The 12,858-nt window shown below is 44.3% G+C and overlaps 1 protein-coding gene across 2 annotated transcripts in view; it reads right to left on the bottom strand.

The window, feature by feature from the left end:
• Positions 1-12,352, bottom strand: part of AHCYL1 (adenosylhomocysteinase like 1) — a 40,980-nt gene extending 28,628 nt beyond the window's left edge. For both annotated transcript variants that reach the window (XM_055584796.1, XM_055584797.1), the window contains exon 1: positions 11,935-12,352. In XM_055584796.1, the coding sequence (XP_055440771.1) occupies positions 11,935-12,054 (120 nt within the window). In that variant the 5' untranslated portion in view covers positions 12,055-12,352. The remainder of the gene's footprint in view (positions 1-11,934) is intronic.
• Between the last annotated feature and the right edge of the window lie 506 nt (positions 12,353-12,858).

The raw sequence follows: 12,858 nt of genomic DNA on the forward strand, positions 1-12,858 counted from the left end.
ACATTGTACTAACACTGGGCAATCCTTTGGCCATTCATGTAAGTTAAACACCAACTTTTCTAGGGATAGACATGTTAATATTTTTATCAATAAAGCCAAACCTTATCTGCCCTCCCCTTTTTATCCTGAGTTCTATTTGATAATAAAACAATAGCGACAGGCCTCTTGAGGGCTAAAGAGGAATGATCTTTTGTCTGAGTCTCAAATCCATTCACTTTGGCTTAAGGAGGAGGCTGCTCTCCTGGCTACCTGGCTTACCAGCTTAGTTAACTGTCTTTCTGAGCTGTGCCCTCCTTTTTCTTCTACCATCTTTCTCCAATCTTTACTCTTTGGCTATTGCCTTAGCCCCTCAATCAACTACGGTGATTTTTCTATGTTTTGAAGCCAGAATTTCATGAAAATGTCCTCTCGTATAATTTTACTATCACCCTCAGTCCAGGAATTCACAATATAAATAACCATGTTAAGGAAATCTTATATTCTGACCTGATTTTTAATCTATTGAGTCCAAGAAGCTCAGCCAACCAGAAGCCAGAGGTGGGAATGCAGATGGAGAGTCAAAATCATTCTTGGCACTTCAAAGACAACACAGACTGAAGAAATGCTATTGATTTCCTGGAGTTCTAGCCATTCCTTATACTTTTTCTAGAGGTACCCTTGAGTTCTTGGCAAACTGCCTTGGCTATATAGATGAAGAAATCACAACCCAGTCTTGTTAGGAGAAAAAAATGTCCAAACACCCAAACTCCTGGCCTTGCTTTATTCCAATCATGACATTCTCAAGTCCAGGCAAGGTTTTTAGCCTGGGGTCCATGGATGGGCTTCAGGCTGCCAACTCCCCCTTATATGCAAACTGTTACATATACGTAATTTTTCTGGAAGATAAGCATAGCTCTGATAGGGCTCTAAACTCCAAATTGTTAGAACCACTACACCAGACTCATGTGACCCAAGTAATAACCTCAGAAGAATGTAAATGCCACAGGACGGACAGGGACGCTTGTCTTGTTCACCAATGTACCCTAAGTGGCTGGCACAGGTCTGGGGACACAGGAGGTCCTCCACCTTGAGCTGACAGAGTGCAATGATTTCTGGTTATGGCTTACTCTGTACACCTTGGGAAAGAAGAGCAAGTAGAGGCTGTTTTCAGGACCTCTCACATGGGGCACAAGATTTCCCTCAAGGTCAAAGTCATCCAAGATAGGTGGTAGCTGCATTACCATCCAAATATCAGATTTCAAAATTTTGACTAGCCTTGCTAGATAATCTAAAAGAGTGTTCTAAGTCTGGGATCTCTCAAGTTTAACTGAGGAAGCTGTACCAAAATCCACATCCCATCCCATTCTCCACTTGCCCCTTACTTTCACACCCCCTCCCCATTCTGATTAAGTAGGTAAAGCTCCAGTAATGAATAGGTAATGAATATTTTTTGGGAAAAAAAAAAAAAAACTCCCTAGGTGACTGATACCTTTTGTTCCTTCTTACTGCATAAGAAGGACTGATCTGAGACCATCTAAGCAGGATCTGGAAAAGCAAACACAGGCACGTGGAGTTTACCAGGCTCTTGATAAAGTGACTCAAGGAACACAGGGAACAAATGAGTTAGACAGTATTCTTCAGAAAAAAATAAGGCCAAGGAAGTAGAAAATCTGCTTTTAATACCAACTCCATCTGTCAGCTGTGGACAATCCATTAGATGGATCCACAGAGGTTTAGTAGAACATGACAAAGAGCCTGTCTAAGGAAGAGAGACTGTATTTTTCAATGGGTTGGTCCAAATTCAGTAAAAATTGGCAAGGTATTCTCATTCCAAACATGCCCAGGGCTCAGCTAATCCCCTCCCTGTGGAGTCAGAAAAGAATGTGCAGAATTCTGAACCCTCTACTCTCCAAATAGAATAGGTCCTTCTCCTGAAAGTAAAGGTTGAAATTAATCCCATCAATTCTCCACTCCTAATTACAAACAAGGTAGAGAAAGGATGTGCCCCTCAACATGGGTGTTCTCTTTAACCTTCATGATTTGTAAACACCCTTTACCCCACCACACTAAATACCAAGCCTCTGCCAACCTTGATCATTCTCAACGGGCAAAAAAGAACAGGAACCATCACTAGAGTAATGCTTCCCTCTGGGAAATTCCAGGGAAGGGGTGTGATAGGGTCAGTCTGTCCAGTATGCATCTTGCTTGGACTTATACTTAGAACACCATGTTCCCAACCAGCTTGGTCTCTTTTCTGTTACAAACCCGAAGTAAACAGATTCTACAGCAGCTACAAGCCTGTTACCAAGGTCACTGTATTGATCAGTATAATTAACATTCACAATTCATCTAGTTCAGTATGACAAGCCAGCTGGGCTATTCTCCATAAGAGCTGAACACTGGGAATCTTCTTGTCTTGCTTGCAAAGAAGTCCGGTGCTCTGGACACTAGAAACAAGTACTGTATTGGAGGCTGGGTACCACCTGGCCACCCACAGGAAACTGAATTAGTTACCGGAACAAGTGAACATTTGCCACCTCTACAAAGCACAGATTTCTACTTTTAAAGCTGAAAAATTCTGGAGGTCTTCCATTCCCCTGAATCATGCCTGGGTTACCTACTATAAAAAAACAACCTACACAGATTTTTCAGTGCCAACCAGAGTCCAACTTCTTGATTACGGCAAGCAATGGCCCAGCTCCCTGAAGACTGTGACTTGAAGAAGGTGTGTTTCAAAAACAAGGGCACATATAGCTTTTGAGCACAGAGCTCAGCCTTTGGTGCAGAAGGGGCAGTCAGGATTGCAGAATGAGAAGAATCACAAGTTTGCTCAGCACTGTCAGGCAGAGATGTTGTTTATTACTTTTAGGACTCCAACACAGATTCCAAAATGAAACTGTTCAACTCATCATTGGCCCCCAAATCTCAAGGACCCTAAGAGTAGGCTTAAATCAAGAGTAAACCAGAATACCAGTTTCAACTGGTATTCTCTGGGCAGTGTTTCTAATGCTAAGTGTTCAGAACTTGGTGGGAAATTCAAAATACCTTTCTCATTATGTCTAAGGACACCTCTACGCTTCTAGCCTACTGTCTTGTGGTTCTCATCATCTTAGCTCCAAAGATTCTCTTACCTATTTCTGGCATTACTAAGCTGCCGGAAATTCCCATCAATTTCTTACCTGCAGTTCTTGGTACTCCACTATCATTCACATTAGAGAGGTTCAAGAAAAACAACACTGGCCAGCTGAAGGGGAAAGTAAGCCAAAGTCACCAAGAGAGTTCAACCCACTTTCTCCTAGGGGCAATCATCTCACAATAGTTTACTCAGTAAACAATTATTGACACTGTAGGGTGCCAAGCCCTTCATACTATACATATGTTATGGGATATGGTCCTTGTCCTTAATAGACTTGGTCTAGAGAAATCAAATGAAAAGATTTGGATATCAAGTCAGTACTGAAAACAGTCGGAAAAGTACTACACTGAAATCAAACCTACTTCTGAGATACACAGTGGAGCAAATTATTTTATTGAGTTTTGATACTCAGCCTAAAGATGTGAGCCCCCTATTCTAAATACTCCTATGGAATGAACTCTAGAGCTCTTGGGGTATCAAAAGTTCATTTGAGGACAATGGGGCTGAGAAGGTACAAAACCCCGCAAAGTTACTGAAATGCTGGTTTCAGTGCGCACAAGTTCCTGAGTTGAACCCTTAAGGCATTGATAATGAGTCTCTTAGGAAGCTGAGGAGCATCCCAAAGAGGGGGGTGAAAAGAACACGAACAACCTCAGCTTTGTTCCAAGGACAAACTGCAAGCCTGGAAATTTAACCTCAGCTGTTTCTGAATCTGTAAGGGAGAAAGATACCATGGCTTAGAGCCCTGTCCTTCTAAATCAAGGTTTTTAAAGCCAGGATCCAGAGATGAGTTTCAGGGAGTCCTATAAATTCTCTGAAAGCATAAATAAGTTTTTGTGCTCTGGAATTTTGCTGAAGAAAGAACAGTGATTTTTGTAAGATTTTTAAAGGGATCCATGACTCAAAAGATAGGAATCACTGTTCTAGAGTCTCTAATCCAGTGACTACTTCACTGGTTTGAGCAGTCCCTCAAATTGGCAAAAGAGAAGCCTATTTATCTAGCTTTCACACAAATTTTTCTACTAATTGACCTCTTTTGAAATTAGAGACAGGATGTTGCATTTTGAGAATTCAAAGCAAAGAGCTCTTTTCTAAACGCCCAAAATAAAGCTAACTGTCATGAGAGCCCCAAAAGGTTTCCCTTAAAGCCTCTGAGTAAGGAAACAGTGCAGGGTGGTCAAAGGAGGCAGAGAAGAATCGGTCCTCTTAACTTTCCCTAACAGGCCTCTTCTGACTTCAGGATCCTCAAACGGTTAATAGGGTTAGGTCATAGCCCCGAAACTTTGACTTGCAGTCAAGCCAGTCCTGGGGTAAAGGGACACAGTGATTTCCATTATGCCCATGGAAACCTATACTCCAAAGGTTCACCTTAATACAATTAAAAAGTACTAAAAGAGGTGGAGCCATTTATGAAAAACAGAACTTCCAAAATCCTGCTGCTGCTGCTGCGTCACTTCAGTCGTGTCTGACTGTGCAACCCCATAGATGGCAGCCCACCAGGCTCCTCTGTCCCCGGGATTCTCCAGGCAAGAATACTGGAGTGGGTTGCCATTTCCTTCTCCAAGGCATGAAAGTGAAAAGTGAAAGTGAACTCACTCAGTCGTGCCCGATTCTTAGCGACCCCATGGACTGGAGCCCACCAGGCTCCTCCGTCCATGGGATTTTCCAGGCAAGAGTACTGGAGTGGGGTGCCACTGCCTTCTCCACCCAAAATCCTAACACTGCTCAAAGCTCGGAGATATGAACAGCTTCATTGCTACTGCTGCTAAGTCGCGTCAGTCGTGTCCGACTTTGTGTGACCCCCATAGATGGCAGCCCACCAGGCTCCCCCGTCCCTGGGATTCTCCAGGCAAGAATACTGGAGTGGGTTGCCATTTCCTTCAATGTATGAAAGTGAAAAGTGAAAGTAAGTCGCTCAGTCGTGTCCGACTCCTAGTGACCCCATGGACTGCAGTGCACCAGGCTCCTCCATCCATGGGGTTTTCCAGGCAAGAGTACTGGGGTGGGGTGCCATTGCCTTCTCCCGAACAGCTTCATTAGGGAGGCCAAAATGAATGAAACATGGTTACACTCATCTGCTCCAGCCTTCAGTCCCTTCATTCTGCTACTCACCAGCTCACCATCTACCTCACAGAGCTGTGCACACTGCAGATCAGCACGTGAGCACTTTCCTTGGTACCTTGAGCACACAGGCACAGTGGATCCCACCGATGCCATTGCACACACACAGGTTCAGGAAAGAAGAGACAAACACGGAAATAACAGGGCTTGCTCGAGCCGGGCAGTTCTTCAGAATGTAAAGAACTAAACTTGAGGCAGGTCCAAGATGAACAGCATGGAACAGTGAGCAGTCTCAAATCCTTCCTGTTTAAGCCTCCCTGCTAGCACACAACTAAGAACAGGGTGCCCATTTTAAAAGAACTGAACTGGTTTGGGCTGGTAAAGGAGAACACTTTAGGCCCATTAAGCCCGAGAAATTAAGTACAGGGGCACATTAGCTGAGGCACTGGGGCTTTTAAAACAAGAAAGCAGAAACAAGTTTTGCAGTCCTAGATCTGTGGTTTTGTCAAAGTCCTTTCTCAATCTCTACCCAACATCCCAAATACTACCTTTTACCAGCAGTTCATTACACTTTTTTACTTTGTGTCCTGTTTGGGCAGTAAATGATTAACCTCATTGTACATTACTAAGCAGTACTAATCACTATATACATTTTGAGATTAAGGTACTTGACTGAATTGTTTTAGAAAAACTGAACAGAGATAGGAACAAAAATGAAACCCGTATGACTGTAAACAAAGGCAAAGGGTGAGCCACCCTAGGTCCGTAATTGCTGTGGAGTAAAGGCCACACATTTCTACAAGAGAAAATCAGTTACACATTAAGAGCAGGCTGTTAGAGGAGAGAGAAACAGAACCTGAGTGGGTTTGGAGGGAGCTGGGGTACATAGGGATGGGATCTGAAGGTGACTGTATACACAAAGCTAAGGTTACAGCTCAGAAGAGCCTCTGGAATTGCTTCATGTGATTCAAGGATTCTAGTTTTGGAAGTCTCCCAAACTATTGATTGCAGGTTAAGGAAATAAACTCCTGGACTCAGCTAGGCCAATGTCTGAGAAACACCCATATTCTATAGGTACACTGTGTGTTACAGGGAAAGAGGTGGGGGAGTGGTCCGGTAGAACCTACCTCATTTCCGTTACAAGCTCTAAGCTCTCCCACTGTCTATGTACCTCCTGGAACTCAGTCTAGTGTTCAACAGGAATAAGCTCTACATAAAACAACATTTTTGTCAGGGAAATTTCCTGTTGAAAGACATTCCAATAGAAACATCTTTGTTTTCACTCTTTGAGAGTATTTTGAAATTCCATATAAAGCAGGGTACTTTTGTGTAAGAAGGCACTCATTGAATAGCAGGCTGGGATAACAGGCATAAGCCAGAATTGTACTAGGCAAACCAGGACATATGGTCACTCTAGTTAGAAACAAATAAATACACTAATTAGTCTTTATTAAATGCTAATCTCAGTATCCTGTAGTACTATCATTATTCCTCATTTCACAGATTAAAAAAAAAACGGAGGTTCAAACAGGTTAAGCTACCCAAGTTGTCCAAAGGTCACACAACTTCAAGGTGGTAGATTCTGAAGGCAAACCTTACTGCAAAATCAAGTGCTTAACTTACATTGTACTACTCCTCACAGTTTTAGAAACAGAAAGGGGGACATTAAGAGGTCTTATGTAACAGCGAAACCAAAGTGGGATCGCAAGAGAACTACCTGAATGAGATAAAGGGAAATGAGACAAAGGGAAATATGGAATCAGAACAGAATTCATGTGAATAGAAATAGATGTGAATTTTTAAATACTTACCACATTCAGGGCACTGATAGCACTGACAAGAGTTGGAAGGAAAATCTGTGTTAAGAATCTGTCTTTAACTTTGGATTCTTGGATTTCAGGAAAAAAATTATATTCTATGTGAATGGATTGTTCTTCATAAAAGAGGGGTGTGCTTCCGACCCACCTCAATGTGATGTATTCTGAATTATTATATCCAGTATAAGGGTGGCCTTTCTTTATAAAATTTTAATATTCAAATTTCCAAACTTGAGAAACAGTCAGGTATACATGATTCTCCTTTACTGGCTAGTTCCTTTAAGTAACAGCTTCAAGAGAGCATTAAAGTGTTTATTTACAGATTATAACTACTTGAGGTGGCAGAATAAACTTTTAGGAGTCACAGGCAACTAAAGATCGACATGATTCTATGTATCAAAATATCTTTTACAAACAATTTTACAAGAATAATATACTGGGTAACACACTGGAGCGGGAGGACACCCTCCTCAAGAAACAAAAGGTACAGATTTATAACACTGACAGCAAGGAATGTAGACAATGAACAGATTTCTGTTACAAGCTAAAAATCTAAAGGAACTTACAACACAGTAATATGAAAACTGTGCCTGACAAACTGAACAGAATCCAATAAGAAAAAGAGAGGTAATCAGTATCTGTAGAATCTAAAAGAGATAGGATCTTCTTACACCTCTGACTCCTGTTCAAAGACTGCACTACAACAGTGGTCATTCTAAAGAGAAGTAACAGATACTAATGATGTGGAGAGGATAGGAAATGCCAATCTATCAAATCACTTCTCAGGGAATCCAAGAAGTACTGGTGTGAATTTTATAAAACTGCACCACCAAGAATTAGCCACAACAAAACCCTGATTAAAAAAAAAAAAAAAATCCTGGATTTCACTTAAATGTCTAAGCATTATTTACTGGGTCTCTATCTGGTACGCTTCCTAAGTCTCAGCTGACCCTTCTGATGAATTAGTTCCACATATGCTTTATTCAAATACATCCTACAAAGAATATCCTACAAGCAAAAGTAGTTCTGTCATGTTCTTTTTCTCTTCTTCCTTACTATGTTGGTGGTAAGATTTGACTGTATAGATCCTAGTCAAATGCCTAATGTTTCACTCTAGAGAGTCACTCTATATGTTCAAAAGTACAGGTGTTCTGACAGGCCTTCCAAAGAAACATGTCTATCTCAGGAGGCTTCATCAACAAACTTGGGTTTACACTATGGGGGGAAATTAAAAAAACCAACAACCCAATTTGACACAATCTCAATTTCCAAAGGTCCAAGGACAAATATTACCACTGCAATACAAAGTAGCAGAAAAAGAGGGATGAATACCCAGTGAAGATGAAGAACTGGCTGACTTGTTCGGTTTGACTGATAACTGCCAACATTAAACAGGGATCCTCTTCAGCTGTGATACAATGTACATGGCCCTTACAACTCAAGGTCTCCTTTTCTCTCCCAAATTTTCCTGGCAATTCCATCTGAAATCACCAGTGACAGCTGGCGAACAAGACTTCACACACGAATCATACTCTAGCTATTAATACTATCACATGAAAATATCCTTTAGAACTTAGTGTCAGCAGAAGTTGCCTCCCTGAGGAATTGGTATAGATTATTTCCCATGTCTGCTAATAAGACTGTAATTCTGATTCATTCTCCAGCTCCTAGGAAGCTTAGGGTTGCATGTGATGATCAGCCAGCCTCATCAATTGTCTTAGCCCTCAGGGTTAACATTTTTTCCCTTTTTTCTATAGTTCGGGCTCCTCATTTATATTGTATGTGTCCTGTGTTGTAAATCATTTCAAATGCTCATTAAAGACAGAGAGTATAAGTATACTAATATATTTCTTTTTAAAAATCATTTTTGCTTACTCCCAACATATACCTATCTGCACATGTTCTAAACACAAAGCACTTATTCGGCAGATAAGGAAATTGAGGCACAGCAGCTCATTTGCTCAAGTTGGGACCCATTTAGCTGGCTTTCTGATACTCAGATCAAGCTTTGAATAGGACTGTGGAGTCATATTATCTACATAGTACTGTGGCAGATCTCACAGCACACAAAAATGAGTAACTTGTGATTACAGTTTTAGAATCTTGCTATTTATGCATTTAATGGAAGGACACCCAAACTTCCCCAAAGTGAATAAAACTTCACAAGTTGCACAGAATCTGATCTGACTGAAGACCATCAGGGTCACCCTGAAGTAACCTATAGCCTCTGGCTGGCACCAGAAATGTCCTCATTTCCTAAGGGGCCTCAGGCTTAGAATGATCCAAGGATTAGCTGGTCTAGAGCCATGCTAAATTCTCACAGGCAAAGGACAGCACTATTTGAAGAGGCCTTTTCTCACACCATTCAATACATGCCAAGATAAAATTTTTTCTCTTACTTTGCTCATGCTTTCTCACATTATCAACACATGGCAGAAGTACAAAAGTGACCTAAGTCATAATGTCCAGTTCAGCTAAAGTGGTGAAAAAACAGTTTACTTAGGACTTGCTAGGTGACCTTGACTAGTCCTCAACGAACCCATTAACTAAATAAAGGCCTTTTTTATCATCACTGGGGGAAGAGTAATTAGTCATCATAAAGCACTTTAATAGAAAGTGCTGTGCAAACACTAAACAACAAAACTCACAAAGAGCAAGATTAATAAGAAACACAGGGGTACATTTACCAGCAAATGGAAACTTACAACAGGGTCTTCCCACATTCCTGGCAGAGACCACTCCTTTGAGCTAATGGAATATGAATCTCTTTTTAGAGATTTTTCATTAGTACTTGACCTGACAGTGATACACATTAGCAACATTCCTCCTTGGGAAAAAAAAGGGGAAAAAGAGTTATTTATTCCTGGTAGGCAGCCATACAGACATCTCAATTACCAGTTAGCCAGCCAGACGGGCAATTACTATTTGAATACCTACTATATGCTTGGTACAAAGCTGGGGCACAATGGATACAATGGTGAACACAAGTTGCCACCTTTATGGAGTTGACAGTCTACAACACAAACTTTTGTTTTATTACTAGTGGCACCTGCAGGAATAAAACCTTACTAAAATAAAGGCAAGTAAGAATAAAGAGGCCTAATCCCTGAAGCCACTAGGCCGACAAAAGGCTACGCGCAGAGGAAGAGTTCAGGGAATGAGGGTACCAGGGTGTTCCCATTCTTCTCCCTAACTCATCCCAAGTACTATCCTTAAACATTCTGTTTATGTACACTTTGTCTCCACCTAGTGCAGATTACAACGGAGAAGGCGATGGCACCCCACTCCAGTACTCTTGCCTGGAAAATCCCATGGACGGAGGAGCCTGGTAGGCTGCAGTCCAGGGGGTTGCACAGAGTCAGACACAAATGAAGCAACTTCACTTTCACTTTTCACTTTCACGCACTGGAGAAGGAAAATGGCAACCCACTCCAGTATTCTCGCCTGGTGAATCCCAGGGACAGGAGAGCCTGGTGGGCTGCCGTCTATGGGGCTGCACAGACTTGGACACAACTGAAGTGCCTTAGCAGCAGTGCAGATTACAAAGGGTTACTGCTCCAACAAAGCAGTCAGCTGAACTGAGAGCACTAAAAACATGATTAATCAGACTTCTTAGAATCAACGGATCTTCTGCAAGGTTTTATAAGGCATTCTGTTGGGTAAGATCTAAATTTTGTGGGAAGACAGAGCTACAGCACACAATGGTGACCTATCTTCTCAATCCTGTATTAGATTTCTGGAGTGGTAGGTTAATTTCCTTAAAAGAAAAAACAAACAAAAAAATCATCTCTCCCACAGCCTGAAGGACTGTCACTATCTACAAATCCTGCTTTGTGCAGCTTACACCAGCAGTGCACCCCATCAAACACTGCAGGTGGGGACCGCCTTGAAACTCTGTCTTTATATAGGAGGGAAATATTTACCCAGGTTCTTACTGGTTTCAGAAAGGTCACCTCTCTGCAAAGGTTCTCTTGTTCTCCGTTAACTGGTGCCAGTGATATAGAAAATCAAAATGTGGTTGGCAGTAAACACTCAGAAAGCACCAAGGATCCCAATTCCACCACTCAGAGAGCTGGTTAGATTAATACTTCCAAAGGCTGCCATTTAATCTTCCAAAATAAAAGAATCAGAAGGATGGTCTTTGAGCTCAACCCACAGCATAATAGACTAAACCTGTTCTGCCTCAGTAAGTGCAGTAAAGAATGAGCAATCGCTCCTTACCACCCACCCCTCCAACCCACCCAAGCTCCTTTCTCAAGGGATGCCGAAGTGATCTATTCACACGACTCTACCATCAACCTGTATCCATGACAGTGTCTGCTGTCACCAACCTCCAAATGTTAATTTCTTACATGTGTCGAAGCAACTAGACGACCACAGAAGATGAAAATTAGTCTTCAATTTCATGCTGCCCTCATGCTTTTCACCATGAAAGAGCTAGCTAGCTCCACGCATTTTTTTTTCCCCATCTTGCCTCCAAGATCACACGCAGTTGTTGGCTAAGCCGGCCACTGCTCCCAAAGAAGCACTATCAGATTTACCCGCTCACCTGAGGGGAGAGTTCCCGTACACCCTCATTCCCTGGGGCTGGTCACTGGGGTCAGCAGACTTCGCTCACCTCTCTCCCACTCCCGTCTCTGAGGCCCTTCATCTAGGATAAGTCAGCCGCAAATTTAAGGCCTGGCCCTGCCGGGTTTCGAAAAGATCCCGGAGGACTTTGGGCCGAGGGACAAAGGAAAGTGAGGTCAGGGTCGGCCTTTCCAGCTTGGGATAGGCCTGGGGCCGCTCACTCTCCACCCCTCACACCACCTCCGTAGTCCTGGGTCCCTGAAACCTCGTCCCTTAAGTCCCAAACTAGCTGGAGCCCGGGGCCGGAGCTGGCTCGCGCCCCTTCCTCGAGGCCCCAACCCGGACCCCCGCCGCCACCCAGAGCCCCCGCACCTTTTTGGGCGCCTTGGTGACGGTGGCCATGAAGGAGTATTTCTCGGCGTCCTCAATCTCCTTGGCCTGCTTCAGCTCCTCCCCGACACCGGGCAGCGGCATCGCGTCAGGCATCGACATCCCCCGGCCGGCCGGGCCCGCGGCTGACCCGCCGCCCCCGCCTCCTTCCCTCACGGGCGCCCGCCCGCCTGCCCGCGCGGCGCCCTCCGACACGCGCTCGCCCACCCTCCCGCCGGGCCCCACGCCAAGCCGCGTCGGGTGCTGAGGTGCTGTGGCCCGCGCCTCCTCTGCTCCGCGGTCCAAGACAGCCGGACAGCGACAGCGGCGACAGGAGCACCAGAAGCAGCAACACGGAGGTCCGACCGGCCCGCGCCGCCACCTCCGCCGCACGCAAACACGGACGCAAAGTAAGGGTAGAGGGCGGTGACGCCACGTCGAGTACTGGCAGCTCCCAGCGGGCGGGGGGAGAGGCGGGGAGAACGGCGCTCTGTCATGACGTCACCACGCTGGACTGGGCCGCTGAAGCCACCTTTTCTTCCTCACTCGAGGGTCAAGGGAAGCTCCAGGGGTGAGCCGCGCCCTTGCATGCCGCCAGGTGGCGCCATTACCTTGCGAGCAGCGCGCGGTTCCTGCAAGGTTGCCGCGGTGCTGGAGGGCCTTTGGACTGCGGAATGCCAGGGGAGGCCTCAGAAGGGTGTAGGGATGCTTGGGAATGAATACCAGAGCCTTACACAACACAGCCTACAGCCAGTCCTAGGAAGCTTCCGGCGCCCTAGGTAGCCCACTCGCTCAATGCCCCATGCCCAGGCTCTTTGAACCAGAACCTCCTTCCCAAGAGGCAGCGTTTGCCTCTTTGACACCGTAAGAGTGGGCCGAACAGAACCAGAGCAGTGTGGTTTCTGCGCAACACTTTGTGACCTCCAC

This window comes from Bubalus kerabau, chromosome 6 (genome assembly GCF_029407905.1).
Source record: "Bubalus kerabau isolate K-KA32 ecotype Philippines breed swamp buffalo chromosome 6, PCC_UOA_SB_1v2, whole genome shotgun sequence".
NCBI lineage: Eukaryota > Metazoa > Chordata > Mammalia > Artiodactyla > Bovidae > Bubalus > Bubalus kerabau.